The 18156-nt window shown below is 38.6% G+C and overlaps 1 protein-coding gene across 5 annotated transcripts; it reads left to right on the forward strand.

Annotated features, from left to right (window-relative positions):
* Nucleotides 1–1160: 1160 nt before the first annotated feature.
* LOC126760569 (protein mesh) lies at nucleotides 1161–18117 on the forward strand. Of its 5 annotated transcripts, XM_050476337.1 has the most exons (17): nucleotides 1214–1978; nucleotides 4085–4323; nucleotides 4384–4571; nucleotides 9984–10161; nucleotides 11746–11883; nucleotides 12220–12388; nucleotides 12481–12738; nucleotides 12807–12969; nucleotides 13030–13203; nucleotides 14790–14912; nucleotides 15087–15245; nucleotides 15316–16060; nucleotides 16124–16542; nucleotides 16628–16815; nucleotides 16933–17175; nucleotides 17245–17289; nucleotides 17347–18117. In XM_050476337.1, exons 1-17 carry the CDS (start codon nucleotides 1582–1584, stop codon nucleotides 17862–17864), a joined length of 4344 nt encoding a protein of 1447 aa, XP_050332294.1. In that variant the 5' UTR covers nucleotides 1214–1581; the 3' UTR covers nucleotides 17865–18117. The 5 variants fall into 5 exon arrangements, with proteins under 5 accessions (XP_050332269.1, XP_050332294.1, XP_050332278.1 ...); XM_050476312.1 differs by adding an exon at nucleotides 1161–1205 and having other exon boundaries at nucleotides 1461–1978; nucleotides 16933–18117; XM_050476321.1 differs by having other exon boundaries at nucleotides 16933–17289.
* Nucleotides 18118–18156: the final 39 nt, after the last annotated feature.

Here is an 18156-nt window from a genome sequence, read left to right on the forward strand (position 1 = left end):
GCGTTGACAATCAACAGAACACAAGGAAATCGGGAAATGCTATGTTTTTCACACGTCCAGATATATGTGGCGTGTTGACGAGTTGGAAACCCATCTTCTCTGTATATTTACGCACCAGAACAGAAATCAAAAAATTATGTTTATTAAGTTGCACTACATTAAAAAAAATTTAGAAAAATCGAAAATAAATCATTTTCGACAGAATATAATTTCAACTTTTTTTCATTTCAAAACACATAATTTCATGCAGGACAACGGCTGCGGGGTCAGCTAGTTTTTAAATATAATTAATTATCTAAAATAAAATTTGTTATACAACAAAACAAAAATAAATGTAATGCATTGATTAAACAAAATATATTATGGTTCGTTCACACCCGTACATTATTCATTGTCCATCTTTCATGGAATCATATCATCTTTATGCTTGTACAATTATCGAAATATGAATGAAAATTGTTTGCTATTAATTCTATGGACACACATTCAAGTTTATTTACACTTGCACAAGTTCCTAGAATGCCGATTCAGTCATCGGCCGAATGTATGGCCCATAATTAGATATGTATGTACTGTGTGTATTTTGATTGGGTCCAGAAATGTAGCAGGTTAATGGCGCGTAACGATAAGCGGCAAGTATTGCGCTTGAAAGTGGTAATGAATCATTGAAGAATGCAACAAAAATGTTGGCAAAATTTGATTAGATAGCGGTGTTTGAAATACGTAGACTCGTAACTCCTCTCGAAGTTCATACATGTACACACGAACAGTTCGGATAGTTATCTAGCAAAGGAGTGTTTCAAATATTCCATATTCCTTCTCTGACCAGAAACCTAATAATTTTTTGAATTTGTTGTTGCAGAAAAGCTTAATGTTCACATTGGCCTATTTTTCCGATTTTTCTCCAATTTTGTTGCGTTTAACAGTATTCGTGGCCGTAAATGTGATATGAGTCGCTTATTAGGGCCAAGCAGCACCAAGTGATAAGATAAGATATTAACACGTTCTTATAAACACACATACACATACACCTTCGTATGTTCATGGCTGGAGTTATCTCGGCATAAGTTTCACATACGCATGTGTTTGCATGTGTTGGAGGTTCAGGCGGACAGGTGAATACGGGCTCCTAACCGAGGGACGACAACGCCCCAACTTCAGTCTGAAATTTCCGTGGAGTCGTGTTGTACGTGTTTTTCGAAAAGGTGCGTAAATCCTGTGCTAGAAATATAGCAGTGTTGGAAATAAAAAATTTTGTTCTACTGTGAAAGTGTTGTTGTTGCATAAACGTGCTGATAAGCCAGAATTTGGTCTGATAAGGCCTTTAAAAATAGCTGGTTAACGGCAACAGTTAAACTTAGTGGCCAATACAGGCGGTGATGATCTCATAGTGAAGTGCATAAGAGGAAATGTGATTTTTTGGTAATATGCTATAATTTGATTTTCTTCCTCTTCTTTAGTGAAAACACACAAAAACGGCTGCACTCAACGAAAGTGCTATTAAACGAAAAATAATTCTTAACGAACAAATTAAACGAATATATTTATTAAAGTGAAAAAACCCACACACACACACACAAAATGCGTTTCAAAATCCTGCTAGCCTTCGTGCTAGTTTGTGCCTTGTCGACCTCAGTCATTGCAAGCGAGAATTACTCTTCGGAGCTCGACACCGATGCCCAGGCGATCGACCCCAAATTCAAAGTGTCTAACGATGCCGAGCTCGTTGAAATGATACCAGAGATCGTGCAGGAACAAGCGAAACCAACGACTACGACCTCCCCAAAGCCAACAACAAAGACCACTACACAAAAGACAAAACCTACGAGCCCGATTTCTCCACGCCCAAACAATGGTGTGACGCCCAGAAATCAAACAAAAAGCTTCCTGGAAACGGCCGGAGCCTTGAAGGTTAGCAAGGATTTCTATCTCGGCGAGTTGGGCTTCGATATCAGCGACGACAACGGATATGACTGGAGTAAGTTTGATATTGACATTAAAAGAAATAACCCTATATGTTTATATGTATGTATGTATGTATGTATGTATGTATGTATGTATGTATGTATGTATGGGCATATTCGAATTACATTAAAAAGTGTAAAAAATGTCTTCAAATTCACTTGCAATGAGTCAGAGCTTACTCACCGGCGCTGTAAAAGGTTTACACTAGTGGCTGCGACTATTAGCACAGCATGTCAAATTTTATCGCACTTCTTCATTTATGTATTTACCTACATACCTATGGACGTGTGTTTGTGCACTTTACGTTGCCCAAGTATGCGCTTAACAAGTCCAGCGTTATCTTATCGTCACATTCGTGTTGGCAATATTTACTCACTATTTCTTGCCCAACAATCGACGCGAAGTTGCCTAACGGTGAAACAAATATTCATATTTATCCACGTATGTAGACACAGTTTTCTTCGTGTATAGTATTATCTACCGTTAGTACTCATCACGATAAGATAAACAAACTTAGTCGAAAATAATGCCAAAGCTTTGTATTTATTTTACAATCAGTGGTGCGTCATAGAGACATTTATAGGCCAGAAAGTCGTGGTTCAATAGAAACATGTGGGCACTTCATAAATTTGTATGGATCCATGCTTATTGTTGTTTTGTTTTTTCGATAAAAATTAGTTAAGGGATTGTTTATGGGGATATATACATACATACATATACATATATGCATTTCGAGTTGGGACGGATGTGTCACATACTTTTCAATTTTTTAGCGTGAAGAACACCTGACAAATTTCAATTGTTTAACAAAAAATTATGTAAAATATTATTATTTAAACAAAAGGACCATGAAAAAATATTTATAATATAGCACGAACATTTTTCTTTGACTTTACAAAATTTCATCGATTTATCTCCAGTAGTTTATGAGAAAATAATTTTACAATTTCATCGCGCTCTAAATTTCAACCTTCAATAACTTTAACAAAAAAAAATAATTTTTACGAAATATTTATATCACGGGGTATGCGTCTAGTCCCCTTCCTAATGAACTGCTAATTTTAAAAATCGGAGATTTTTCGAAATTTTCATGGACCACTTGACGTGGTTTGACCCATGTTCATTTCAGCAGTGGTGCCAAGTGTGGTAAAAACAAACATAATTACAAGGCAGTGATTTGGAAACCGTACTAGATTAAAAATTGTTTACAATTTTTTTTTCAACCGTGTAACTTCAAATCCCTGTAAAAAGAAACCGTGTAAAAAAAGAGTTGGGAGTACCTAACTTTAAAGTCGTTTGGAGAACCAAAAAGTAGGCTGCTTTGTGAAGATATCCTTATTTTTCAATGCTTTCCACCTCTATTACAAAAAAACAATTTTAATTGCGCCGGTCTAGACTTTGGTCGAATATTTAGCTTCACGATCGGCCGATACTCGAGGAAGCGTATTATACTTTACATATTTTTAGACAGAGCTGTGGTTTTTACGCCCTGTGTTTTTATCTTGACTATGAAATATCTAAAATAAGTACCTACTTAGTAATTGTGAAATATTACCGTTGCGATAAAATGTATTAACGGGAAATTTTAAGCTTTTTGATTGAGTGTGTTAATTATTGTATGAATTTGTAATTTTCGTTTCTTCGATAATGACTAAATGGCCCTACTTAATAAATGCATCATTCTACTCATAGGTAACTAATTTTGACTATCTAACGGTTAGTAAATAATAATGTAAAGGGCAATGATAAAGAATATTTCAAACGGATCACTTTGTTTGGGAATATCTTATCTAGTTACATTTTTCTTTAATTTTCCTTATTTTTCATGGACTTGCCGCTAGACCTCCTTCCCCGATCTGGGTTTAAATTTCGAGAAAAAAAGCGAAATCAGAATTGTATTGAAACGATTTGAATTTAATGTTCTCTGAGCGTTTGAATTTTATAGTCTATACTTAAAGAAAGTCTTCTAGTTCTAGTTGTATTATTGACATTAAAATATGAAATTATGAAATTAGTTATAAAAGTTGACATCCGCATGAAAGATTGCAAATATTTAATATGTGCTCTTCGTTTATTAAATTGATGTTTTACAACAAATCTTACTTTATTTTAATTGCAGCTAATCCCAATAATCCTGTGGCTCCATCGGTTATACCCTCACATGCTGCCGGCGGTTATGTCATTACCTCGCAGCGCTTACAGGAAATCCGTTCGAATCTAATGTACTGGTACTTTGACAAGGACACGAATGGCGGGCGCGGCGATTATCAGTATGACATACATGCCTCCATGACACAATTGCACAAAAATTTGAACTTTCGTCTGCCATTCTTCGGCTTCGTCTACAATTACACTCGAGTAAGTTGAAAGTATGCTTTGTCTGCTGGAACAGTGATTTAACATATTGTACTTACATAGCTCTCGCTCAACGGATATTTGGAGTTCTCCGATCCGCCAGAGTATCTGACATATCCTCTGGTATTTCCCATAAAGGATTGGCCGAAGCGTCGTGATCCCGCTTTTATTGGTATATGGTTTTCGAAATGCCGCGTGGGGCGCATATATCCGACGGACATTGATCAGCGCACGCCTGGCGTGTACTTCCGGTGAGTAAAAGGCATTAATAATCGTGCTTATATACGTTTGCACAAGCCTATTTAATAATGTAATCTTCCGAGCCGAAATTTACTTAACTCATAAAAAAAAATCAGAATGTGCCTGGAAAATGTCTGAGCAATGAGCAAAGGTTTGTGAGAATTTCGCCAGTCCCGTATTTCGATTTTTTTCTGCTTTATTTCTTATTAAGTGAATAAAAAGTAGAAGAATGCGAAATCTTCCATTGTTTTTAAAGCACACCTTAGAGAATTGTAGAATAATCTCTTCTAACGCGTACATTCGAACGAATTGTTGCAATAACGCACTCGAACTAAGTTATTTGCCGTGACTCATTTGTAATTTAGTTCATAGAGGGTTAGCGCCAATTTATTACCTTTCACTACCTGCACACCTAAGTGGAAGAAGTATCTGTGGTTATCTGCGCCTTTTGGACCTTTCATGTTTTTCAATTTTGTCTACTTCGGGATAGTATTTTTCCTCGCCAGCAAAAATGAAATAAAACCAGAATCTTAACTAATAATAGTCAGAATTTGAATGAACACGAATATAGGCGTGTTGAATGTAAATTTTGAAATACTATTAACTGTAGGTGTGGGTCCTTTGAGTCACTCATGCCTTAGGGAAGGAAAGCTGCCGCAATTTGCATATTTATACACAAGAATTTGGGGTTATCACTTCATTATTATCACTAAATGTGCATCCGTATAAGTACCATAAGTATATTATAATATTTTACACTTGATATTACCATTCGTGCTCAGGCGGCTGCGGCTTTCAACATGTCCCCACAGAGGGTCTCATTTATTGCTTAAATCAACGCTTCTGATTGTTTGTTTGGTGTCAGCAGCAGTTTGGCCTGAAATGGTTAGAAAACTTTTGCAAATGTTTGTGAATGTGCGCGCCTGGTTTCCAGTCCCTGAAATGTGTTTGAGTTTCGGGTTAATTGCCTGCTCATTGGTCTCAGCGGACTGTGGCTTCGTTAAATTAGTTTAAATTGAAATAATTTTCAAATATTGAAAATGCTTCAATGTTTAAGTGTTTTATATAATCTTTCAAATGGAGTAAAGTTCAACCTCTATGTACTTATTAGGTATGAATTTGCTGGAAGAGTCAAGTCAGTCAAATAAACTCTCTCATAAAGTAATTTTGGTTTTTACAATTAAATAGCTTTCCAAAATATCCCCACTTGACAGCGATTCATTTATTTCATGAAAAAAACTGTCGGTTAACGAAATGCAGCAAACATGTATTAATTTTTTTTTAGGTTTTGCTTTCGATATTTTTCAGCAGACCAAAAACCCAATAATAAATGAGCACAATCATGACGCGAACGTGCTTGATTTCCCAATCATAGTTAAAGAAGTACTTATAACATTCCTGAAACAAAATTCTGGTTATTAAGAGCGCTCTTCAGGGAGATAAGACTCACTGGTCTATGCTTTACTTACATACATTCTACGTACATTTTTGCTTTCCTGATTTGTTACTCGGTAATGCAAGAACACACAGCTCAAGCTGTCGGCAGTAAGCTGTAGTTTCCAAATTTTCAAATCCGAGATGCCAACTTTTAGAAAGCAAGCACCTGCTAACGCCAAAGGCTTATTAGTGCTTAGAAAAATAAAAAAAAATATTGCAGCGTGCCAAAATCCCATTATCGCAGAAAAATGCAAACCGACTCCGGTGTCATTTCGTTAGTTAGCATAGTTCCGACGCCTTCCTCGTCGCCATTGTCGAGCTTCCGCCTGCTGTCATTTGTTCCGCATAATTGGCAAAAAGTGGCATTCAACTTAGCTGACGGCGGCAGCGCACTTCAGTTATTCACCCGCAGATACGCATATAACGGTACACACTTCTTGTTCATTGCCAATTGTTGTTCTAATTGTTTTTACCACAGCGCTCGTAGTCGGGTATGCGAAGTGGTGGCGGGAAGTCGCACAAAACAGTGTAAATAACTTTCGCACGCCGAAGGCAGCGATGAAAAACCGTTGTTTTTCCGAATTATGTGTTTCAATTTTTGCTACTTTTGCATTTTTGTTGCGAGCAGTAAAGTGTTTTTCTTTGTTGTTATATTACAATCTATTTTTTCAAGTTTTGGCGAAACGCGGAGTTGTGCAAAAAACCAACGGTAAAAATATGAGAAACCATTGTATTGTCAGCTGTTAGCTGTAGTTTTTCTCCATGTGGACATGCTCTGAATTCAATCTTACATATTTTTGCGACAGTTACAGTTGTAGTTCTCTCTGGCCGGCGCGCAAAGAAAAACCAACGTTCAATGGGTTTGTCCTTATGTGCACTGATCTGATATATTTCGCATTTGAATTTTCGTTTATTATTATTATATAGAAGTTACCATTTTCGGTGAATAGCTACACTAACGTTTCCTCAGAAATACGTAAAAGCATATTTGTTTCAACAATTTGGTACACTGGTATAAATTATTCTAAGAGAGCAGAAAATACAATAACAAAATTTAAAAATGCAGATTCATGCAGTTTAAAACAAAAGTATGAGACCATTAAAAACCGAGGAATGCAGCAAATGCATCTGCTGCCGAAACTGCTAAATGAATCATAATAATTTACGAAGTAATCCTGCGTAATGCGATTGTGTCTACACATGTACGTTCGCACAAATACCTGCATACTTATACCATATACACATTTACATTTATCGGCATTTGCTTAACAAATGTTTCTCATACGCCGTGTGCGCCCACCACCAGTAGCCTTAGTCATAGTGTTGTTTATGCGCTTAACTGCAGAGCTTTAATAATCCTTTCGTATTTAAATGAGCCAACTGCAGCTGAGATCACCATTAATCGCAGAAAGCTTATAAAATTAGCAGCGCGTTTTTGTAAAACATTCGCTGCCAGATTTTTATTGACACCAAGGCCGTAACGCTAATTTTCATAGTAGCTGAAACTATCGGAAGCTTCTTTTTCCCCTCACTTTTCCCTCAGAGAAGCAGAATTAAAGCACCAAAAAGCTGCGTTCCATTTTCTAAATAACCTTTCAAGTAGGTATAAACTACTTAGGGGGGTAAAATTCGACCGAATTAGTGTTGTCGAAAATATGGATAAAAAGTACGAAGTAAGATCAATAAACTTCTTTTTTTTACTTCCTTTTCTATCTACAAAATAGATGCGCAGATATTCTAGGTAAGAGAAATAAGCATAAACAGGCCACTAAAAATATCAAGAAAGGTGTATACAGGTGTTTTTCACTCGGCGATAAGGAGGGACTATGGAAGTGTACCAAAACGACTCACGACAGTGTTTCAAACGGAAGTGCTAATTGGAACCGAGAGAGCAGCACTTTAACCCACCAACCGAGCGACATTTGATAATCAGTTCTGCCTTGTTTATTTTTTATTAACCCTCGTTTATGCATAGACATTTGTTTTAATTGTGCGCAATAATCTGCACGCCGGGCACTTAGAAGAGCAGCTGATAATCGCATTAGAGCCTTTTAAATTACAAAGAGCATAAAATATAAAAGCACGTAGAAGAATTACGCTTTTTTTAGTCACAAGGACTTTGAATTGGTGGCGGTCGCATAGCTGCCAAGCGGCATTAGAATGACAACAATTTAATGCTATTTGTTACCGCACTCGCAATTCAATTGCATTGCTATGCAAGCTCTTTTTGTTGTAAAATAGCTGAGCAACTGTGGAACTGTGCAACGGTATGCAAATAATGCGTGTAACGGAAAATCTTCAAAAGCCTCATGGAATTCTACTTCCATTATGAAACGACATGGCAAGATGTGGCTGGTGTGGGTGTTTTTGCGAGGGGACGACTCTCGCGCTTGTCGAGCGAGTCAGTTAAGTGAGTGGTTCCCATAAGTGACGGTATTTACATACTTTTATGTTTCTTTATTCATTGCTCGCGCAATGGAATTCTAAGAAGCCATTAAATATATATATTTAAATACCATAAATAAAACTAGAGAAATAGGGTGCCCAAGGAAACTTCAGATTCCACGTTTTGTCGATGGCATAGGGTTTAATCTAACAGCCTTTATTATATTATTGTGTGTTTTGCTGCCGAGTTTTGTACATTTCATCCTAAAGACTGTTTAATGAGGCAGCCATTCAATATCAGCGCTGCTATTTAAAGTATTAAAATTAAATCTGCGGCATTGGGTCACGTAAAACAGATAATTTGGTGGTCCACCTGTCACCATTTTGCTAATGGTGATTTTTTTTATCATTTTATCGCTTCACCTCGATTATGGAAATACAAATATTCACAGAAAGTGAGAGGAATTCGAAAGCAATCAATATTTCGTATTCAAAAACAAGAAAAGACGTTAACTTCGGTTGCACCGAAGCTAAATACCCTTCACAGGTGAATTTCTGTTAGTAACTATGTATGTGTTCAGTTTGTGAGGAAGCTATATGCTATAGTTAACCAATCTGATCAATTTCTTCGGAGATTGCATTGTTGCCTTAGAAAATAATATACCAAATTTCGTAAATATATCTTGTCAAATGTGAAAGTTGTCCATACAAGAACTTGATTCCGATCGTTCAGTTTGTATGGCAGCTATATGCTATAGTTAACCAATCTGATCAATTTCTTCGGAGATTACATTGTTGCCTTAGAAAATAACATATACCAAATTATATATATTTTACACATACAACAAGATATATTGTCAAATGTGAAAGTTTTCCATACAAGCATTTGATTCCGATAGGTCAGTATGTATGGCAGCTATATGAGCAGCTTCTTAAAGAGAAAATGACGTTTGCAAAATTTCAAAACGATATCTTAAAAACTGAGGGACTAGTTCGTATATATACAGACAGACAGACAGACAGACAGACATGGCTAAATCGACTCAGCTCGACATACTGATCTTTTATATATATACTTTATAGGGTCTCCGACGATTCCTTCTGGGTGTTACAAACTTCGTGACAAACTTAATATACCCTGTTCAGGGTATAATAACCAGAAACAAAAAACACACTTCTGCGATATGCGATAAGCTACGCGTGTAGATATTGGGAAATGAGCCGTTGATGTAATCTGCTCTGTGCACAAATATTTACATGCGGCCGCTTTCCCGGCCAACTTGTTAAATTGTTTCTGTTTCGCCCGAACAAATATTTATTAAATGCGAGTTATACGTGGGTCCACCCCACTGCTTTTTGACCTATCGCAATATGATTTATGACGTGGGCATTAGTAAACAAATAAAATATTCCTGACATGTAAACGATGCAGGTGGAGTGCAAAAACCCACTTGCGGCTGGAGACCCCTTATCCTTTAGCCTTGCAACTGCCGACTGTTTGCAAATATATACTTTTTGATGTATGTGATTTTTTGCTTCTTAGTTTGCACTATTTTATTTATTAACTCGGATTTATATATGCATTTGTATGTTTCTTGCAGCCTCGAACGTGATTTGATTACTCGCACGGACCGTTTCGGCGTCGAGGTGCGTGAGCGCACCATGTGGGACATACGAGAGGGCGTCGTGGGCGCAGAGACGTTCATACCGAAACATGTTCTTATCGCAACATGGAAGAACGTTTCATTCGCCGGTGGCATCGACAACGCGCTTTTCACGGTAAGTTGTACAAAATGAATATTTTCTGGACCTCAAAGTCGACACACACATAATTCAGCAATCGCAAAAAATGTTTTGCCTTTCTTCAATTCGTACTTTTATTGGCATGTGGACTTTGATAGATCGGCGAATGGCTTGACATACAGCTGTGTTCGTTTGCGACTACTTTACAAAGGAAATTGTGTGCTCGTAGCGAGCGCTTGTGTGCTGACATGTCACAAAAGACTCTCTCGAGCAGTCACAGCCACTGTCACTTGCATTTATCACGTTTGTCAATCAGTGATGAATAGAAAAGCACGAACAAAGGCACTTACATTTAGAAAACAAGATTTTATTGCGTTTTAATAAAATGTAAAATGAAATTCAAACAGGCCTTGGGTGGTTAGAGAATCAAAATAAAGAGAACCAGGTGTATTTACTCAATACTAGGCAATGTAACATATTTATGAGTAAGTAAGTTTAAAGTTATGGACCGGCGTTGTTACCACATGCGTTTAAGTCTGCCTTGAAAACTCCGCACTCAAATGACTTCTGCAAATAGCATCCGTGCTATGCACGTTTAAACCACTTTTGTACCCTCTTCTGATTTGGTATTTGCATATTAACTTGTTACAAGCTTAAATTTCATTACAAGCAGACACATGTTTGCAATAGTCATCAAATTGAATTAAGACCAATTATTTACAGTTATTTTCGACCCGAGATTGTTTGCGAGCAAATAGCAGTACCAATTCCAAAGTGTGAACAAATAAATGCAATTAATAAATTTTCATTCACTTAAGTCTTTATATGTAATATTCATATGAAATAAATTTCACTGATTTCCAAGAAATGCTCTTAAAAGGAAAAATGTGCAGCAATTCAATTAGATTGTTGAGCCTGAAACCAACGATTCTCTCTAGCGACTTGGAATATTCTAATAAAGCAATTGATTTTCGAATGTTTCGTTTATTAAGTAATTCAATATGCACTAAGGGAGAGGAAGTCATAAATTTGTGAGAATATGCTTTGTTATTGTAAATCTTGTTGAAAAGTGAAGGCAAGAATTTCTAAGAATGCGAGTAGTCTTGATGTACGAGCTTTCATCATTTGCATTTCTTCCGTATAATAGATATTCGATGCTCGTGATGGGTGTATAGCTTTCTATATCTGATCAATTTTAATTTAAAATTTAAATTTCAGAAGCAGTTTGACATCTCCAGATTCGTAGCATAATTCCAGAAAATTTCCATTTAAGCTGTTCAGTGCTCACAAAAAATATGCGAAACTTCAATGAATTTTTTTGTTGAAAAGTAAATGTAAAATATTCTAGACCTAGTTAAGACGACTATGACGTCGGCTATTGTTTAATCGTCCATTATTTGTGCCAATTGTCCCACTCTGCTTATAAAGATTTTTATGACAAGGATAAAATAATACTCAATTGTGGGCTGGTGGATGTCCGATTTCGCATAGCTTTACATAAATACATCAAGCATTCACTTGCACTGCTCTCGGAACAGATTTCTACAATTAATTCCACTGAAAAATATATTTTTTATTCTTATAAGAATCTGTTAACAAAAATATTTTACAAACTTACAGACAAATACTTTCCAAATGGTTTTGGCCACCGACGAAGTGTACACATATGCTATATACAACTACGATTTGCTGAAATGGTCTTCGAACACCGAGGCAGGAGGTGATACAACCACGGGCGAGGGCGGTGTACCGGCTTTTGTAAGTACAATATCATACATATGTCTACATATATGTCATTCGGTTAAGTGCGTATTTAATCCATAAAGTAAAATTAATAAGTCTAATTAAAATAATAAATACCGTGCGTGTGGTTGCGCATAAATTCCTTAATATTTTTTAACTTCACCGCAAACTGGCATGGGCATAAATACCAAAGCGAAGAGAAAAATGTGACAAGATAATTTATATCGATGTTAAAATGCGGTTAGCCATGGAATTTAATTGCAAAATGTATTATTTTCAGAACTAAACTTTTTTGTTTATACTTGTATGTTCAGCGTTGCCAACACTTTAAGAGCGTCGTTCATTTTGCAGGTGGGATTCAATGCAGGCAACGGTACTCGGTCCTACGAGTACACGCCCTATAGCCAGCAGATGGTGATACGTGACTTGACGGGTCGTGGTTGGGGCAATGGCTTCCCGGGCCGCCATCTCTTCCGTATAGATGAGCAAATCTTAATTGGTTCCTGTAATAAGGATATCGGTGCGTACTCGCTTTAATTGCATACTTTACATATAGACATTATGGAGTGTTTATGAAATTTTAATAATATTGGGGTTTTCTGCAAATTATAGATGCTTCGCTTTTACCGTTGACCTTTGCGCCCGAAGCCGGTAATATGTTGGGCGGCACGGTGGTCAACATCACTGGTCCTTGCTTTGATCCGAAGAAACGCGTTACATGCCATTTCGATACCGAAGATGTGCTGGGCACTTATGTGAATACAAATCGTGTTATCTGTGTGCAACCGTTCTTGAAAGCCGAAGGTTGGGTGCGCTTCGAAATTTCAATTGGCAGCCAGCGCTTCAAATGGCGCGGCAGATATTTTGTAGGTAAGTGAGAGGTCGGAATTTCGCTTGCTTGGTTTCCAATAGAATTAAATTAATTCAATTCATTTTAGAAACGCCCGCTTTAGCAACGGAGAAGATTTTCTTCGAAACCGAAGACGTCCACAAGAAATCACCCGACCAGATACAAATCAACTGGGATCCTTATAACTTAACTTCCAACGGCAATGCCAATATAATGATATCACTTTGGGGCTATCGCGAAGTTACCATATAGTAAGATTCAGTTATATCAAACGGTAAACAATCAAAGTTAATTTAACTTTTTTTTCTCAGTCCGCAACTGGAGTATATTGACTCAATCGAGACTGGCCTAACCAACACCGGCTCTTATGTGATTTATCCGAAGAACTATGAGAACCGCAATAATTACAACAACGATCTCCAATTCGGTTTCCTGCAAATAAATCTAACGAATCCAGAGCAGTATTCCGGTCTGAAGATTAGTCCGTAAGTTGAAAAATTACCTATTGAACTTTAATGACACATGTGACGTTGTTTGTAATCTCAAAGGATGTCTGACAAAAGCGTAGAATCTGTTATTTTAGGGCAGATAACCACAACTATAGCAATAGAAAGGAAGGAAAGGAATACGAAAGGTTCTTTATTACATAACTTCAAAACTTGAAATGTGGTGTGTATGTATATGCTGCGTATTAAGAACAAGTGATGTGCCAAAGTTCACGTCCCACAGAAATGAAAGCTCGTTCAATGTTTTTCTTTAATTTCATATGAAAGTATTTGCATTCTATTAAAGTCATTATTTTATTACCACGCGTCGAGCTTTTGCTTTGTGTCTAAAGTCTGCATGTGCATATGCATACATTAGGGTGTGTGTAGGTGAAGTGGCCTTTAGCCTAAGCACTTTACTACAAGCGCACACAACAACAAAGTTGTGTCAGTGTTTTCATTCAATTTGTCACTTTACAGTTTCCATACGTCCACTTGTCATTTGTCGCCAGTCAATTAGGTTTTTGTTTTGTTTTTGTTTTTGCATTTGCATTTTCATGTCATCAATGCGCAATAATTCAATTCGATTGTAAAATCAATTGCCTGTGCACAAGGTGCATTCAGTTGGTGTTAGTGAGTACAGCTTGTGCGGATGCTCAAGGGTGAGTGGCTGCGTGGCTGTTTGTGCGCCATTGAGTCAGCCTCGATCCCTGTGCCACCAGTGAGCTAGCTTTTAATGCAAGCACTCTTTTAATTCAACAATACTTGGGGTCAATATTGCATTCGTAATGCAATTACAAAAGTATATAACAAAACAAGTGGTGGTTAGGCGAGTCAACCGAGGCTGGAGAAGGTCGAGACAAGGAATCCTGCAACTCAACATATCGTTGCATATTCGCATACAACACAAGTGGTCAATTGTCCAGTTTAATTCAATAAAGCTTCAATCACTACTTTTTGAGATCCAGGATTTATTGTTTCAAATCTTCAGTGCTCAAAACCTTCTGCAATATGTTGCGTTTGAAAACTCCTACTTTTGTATTATCCAAGTATAAGCGACTCTACCCTGATGAGTACCAATGGCTGGGTTTGGCTGATTACATTCGTGTTGTTCAGCCTAGTTCTAGTTGTCTTATGTTTGTTATTTGATGTGAAATCGATATTTTATTCGTATAATTTCAACATTTCAGAAAATGAAGATGAGAAAGAACTCACTAAAAGTTTTCAAATAAGTGTGTGTAAATCTTTCAAGCCTCAAAATTTTTATCAAGCCATTAGTCAATTAAATTAAAATCGATCCACAACTCGGCTCCGCTCAAAATATATATTGTGTGGATCAACTAACAATCGACGGCTCTAATCATTACTATATCATGCTATTAGAGTTAAGCCGTTAAAGCCTTCAGCCTTTTTAAGATTTCATTTTACTTGCACTGATACTAAACGCCGAATTAAAATCATTCCCTTTCTTTGAAGAGACCTTTTGACATCATTCCCTTTTCTATTTTTCCTTTACTTTGTTTGGTGCATTTGCCTGACGTTCCTCATAACGGTTTAGTACATTTTGCATTTTCTTCTCTTTGTAGAACGCTCTGGTCACGTCCCATCCCTCTGGGCTGGTATTTCAATAAGCAATGGGAGCGCAAGCACGGACTGCGTTGGCCTGAGGCGCTGTGTGAGAATTGGGTACGAAATGACCGCTTTTTGAGGTAAGCACTGGAACACATTATTTGTTGGTTTTTAAGCGTTCGCCACTATGGCAGCAAAATTAATTGCGAGTAGGAGTGTCGAAAGACATGGGAAATGATACTGTACTATAGACTTTCGTATAACATTGGCTTTCGAGATTTTAGAAATAATAAGCACTCATATATTGATTTCAGAACGTTCACTGGGGATTTGCCGCTTTGTCCCTGCACGCTGGAGCAGGCCGTTTATGACAAAGGACGGTACCGACCAGATAAGGAGTGTGACAAGGACTCGAATCCGACATGTTTGCAGCACAAAAACGCCATACATTGCGTCGTCAGTGGTAATCCGGTGTAAGCTCACATTGTCACACAAATACTCAAAAAAACAAGAAAAAAATGATTTGAAATTTTTTTCTGACAGTGCCGAAGGTGCCGAACAACAGTGTTGCTACGATCGTTATGGTTTCCTGATGTTAACACAGGATCAAGTGTGGGGCTCCCGCCCACGTCGTAATCATAATCTTGGTAAAATGCCTTGGAATGAGGCCGGAAAGGTGCCGACGCTATCTAATTGGTTCCACGACATGCGTCCATGGTACTCCTGCTGTCATTGGCAGAAGGAGCAGTCTGTAAATTGCGAAACTTTCCGCTTTGAACGTCGACCCACTCAAGACTGCGTGGGCTACCAGGCGCCTGGTGTATCTGGAGTCTTCGGTGATCCACACTTCATTACTTTTGATGGCACGCAATATACCTTTAATGGCTTAGGTGAGTTTGTCTTGTCGCGTAGTGTGGCCGCTGATCGTCGCTTCGAGGTGCAGGGTCGTTTTGAGCAGGTGCCCAAAAATCAATATGGCGCTGTGATGGCTACTCAGTTGACCGCTATGGCGATGCGTGGCAATACGACAACAACAATTGAAGTGCGTCTGCGGCCGAAATTTGCTCGTTGGCGCTATGCCCTGGATGTGTTGGCCGACGGGCGGCGTATTTATTTCGATCGGGAAAGCATGCGGTTTCAGCATTTTGATGGTGTCACCGTTTACACACCCACTTATCTCTTGAATCAGTCCCAAGTTGTTGTGATGTTCGATTCAGGCGTAGGTGTGGAAGTTGTTGAGAATGAAGGCTTCATGACGGGGCGAGTCTATTTGCCGTGGGATTTCATTGTGAGTACATGTTCGATATTTATAGGTTACGTCTTCTTTAAAAATATTATTCGCTGGTTTTAGAATAAAACTGCAGGATTGTTCGGCAATTGGTCATTTAATGCTTTGGATGACTTTGCGTTACCCGACGGTACAGTGGTCAACTTGAATCTGAACAATTTCCAGCAGATTTACACCGATTTCGGTCTGAAGTGGATGTTGGCTGATCGCAATATTCCGGGTGTAGGAACGGCTCTATTCTCACGTGAAAACGGACGAACTGCCAGCTATTATTCGAATGCTTCATTTGTGCCGAACTTTGTGAAAGAGCCGCAGGACTTCTTGCCCTCGAACCGATCGTATGACGTGGAGCGTGCGGAGGAATTATGTGGCGAAAGTTATCAGTGTCGCTATGACTACGGCATGACATTGAACACGGATATGGCGCATTTCACCAAGAATTACTACGACAGTTTAGTGAACATAAGGAATTTAAATTCGAAGTAAGCCCAAAAATCTTTATTTCATTACTTTTCGGAGTGAGGTTAGACGGAATTCATTTTGATTTAACGTTTCAATACTTTGCAGGCGCGTAGTTTCGTGTGGAGTTCTGGAGACTCCTCGCTTTGGACGCAAGTTGAGTTTTGACTTCATGCCAGGGGCGAAGATTTCATTCGAGTGTGATGAGGGCTTCGTGCTGATGGGCGATCAGCGTCGGGAGTGCATGGCCAACGGCCTTTGGAATGTTCCTGAGTATGGTTACACCTACTGTTTGCGTGAGTATTCTTGCCAACCCATTGGTAGACTTTGTAAAAATTTATAAGGATTTTCTTCGCAATCGCCTCTTACAAGTATATCCAATATAAACATATATAAAACTTCACTTTCAACAGGTGAGGTATTCTATACACGTCGCGTCGCTTTTATTGCCATCGCCATTATTGTGTGCGTCATATGTCCGCTGATGATATGCATTGTTTGTGGTATTTACCGGTTCCGTCAAAAACAACTCAAGGAAGATCCCGCTTGGCAGATGACCATACCACGCTCGCGTGCTTCGTCACGTTCCAACTTGCGTCAGCTGAGTGGTCCGGACGACGATAGCGATACGGATGCAACAGGCACACTCAAGAAAAGTAGGTCATATGATAAAGTTTATCGAACGAATGAACCACTACCGGGCAAACCCCGTATTGACTTTCCAGCTAAGAAATGGGATCTGGATGACGAAGATGTGACCTCATCCGAAGGTAGTGAAAATAAAGATACAAAAGTAGCTAGCGATATTGAATACGTTAATAAAACAGGTGACAAGCCGCGCCAGATGGGTAGACGGTCGCTGCGCACCAATTCGGGCACCGACCATGATCAACACGAAGAGGACGGCACAGCCATAGATGAGCCGGCTCAAGCCCATGTGCAGGGACAGGCGCCCGATGTGACGGATACAGCGCACCGAGCCGCCTATAATCAGCCACCATCACCCGAGACAGATGAAGAGCCACAGCATAGTAGCACCTTGCACCAGCAATACAGCCCGACATTTAGTGGCGCCGATAGTCGCAACAGTTCCATGAATTACCAACCGAATGCAGCAGTACAGAATCGCTTTGGCGGAGTGCCGGTCTTACCCAATAACACACAGTTCTTCAATCGCCCGTCATCGAATATACCGGCAGGTGCAACATCATTGCCGATACGTCAAGCGCCGACTGCAGTGCCGATAACGAATACGTCCATGCCACTGACGCAAGATAATGGCTTACCGTCGCCTCCATATGCCGCCTCACCCACACCATCGGTGCAGCGTTCGACCGAGGTTTGAAAGTACCGAAAACAGAATTGGAAAAGACGCAAATAAATCGCCGTTTGCGAAATATTTATTCAAGAAGTTCATGCATCTACAAAATAGTAATTATGTATGTCGTAAAATGATCACCTACTAACAGACCATCCTATCCTATCGTCGTTCACGTTCAAAAACAGCATACGAGCAAATAACTGTAGTTATTACCAATACATTCTAACCTTAATTTGGATACATTCTGCTTAACTAACAGCCAAGTTCAAATCGCACTCATTCTGCTTAACTAACAGCCAAGTTCAAATCGCACTCA

Source organism: Bactrocera neohumeralis, chromosome 2, assembly GCF_024586455.1.
Source record: "Bactrocera neohumeralis isolate Rockhampton chromosome 2, APGP_CSIRO_Bneo_wtdbg2-racon-allhic-juicebox.fasta_v2, whole genome shotgun sequence".
Lineage (NCBI taxonomy): Eukaryota > Metazoa > Arthropoda > Insecta > Diptera > Tephritidae > Bactrocera > Bactrocera neohumeralis.

What these genes read in the sequence shown, in the direction of transcription:
- LOC126760569 (XM_050476312.1), top strand. Translation starts at nt 1,582, where the DNA reads ATGCGTTTCAAAATCCTGCTAGCCTTCGTGCTAGTTTGTGCCTTGTCG. An exon ending in CGACAACGGATATGACTGGA is followed by an intron (nt 1,979 to 4,084) that starts GTAAGTTTGATA and finishes TTTTAATTGCAG; the next exon opens with CTAATCCCAATAATCCTGTG. An exon ending in TGGTTACACCTACTGTTTGC is followed by an intron (nt 16,816 to 16,932) that starts GTGAGTATTCTT and finishes CACTTTCAACAG; the next exon opens with GTGAGGTATTCTATACACGT.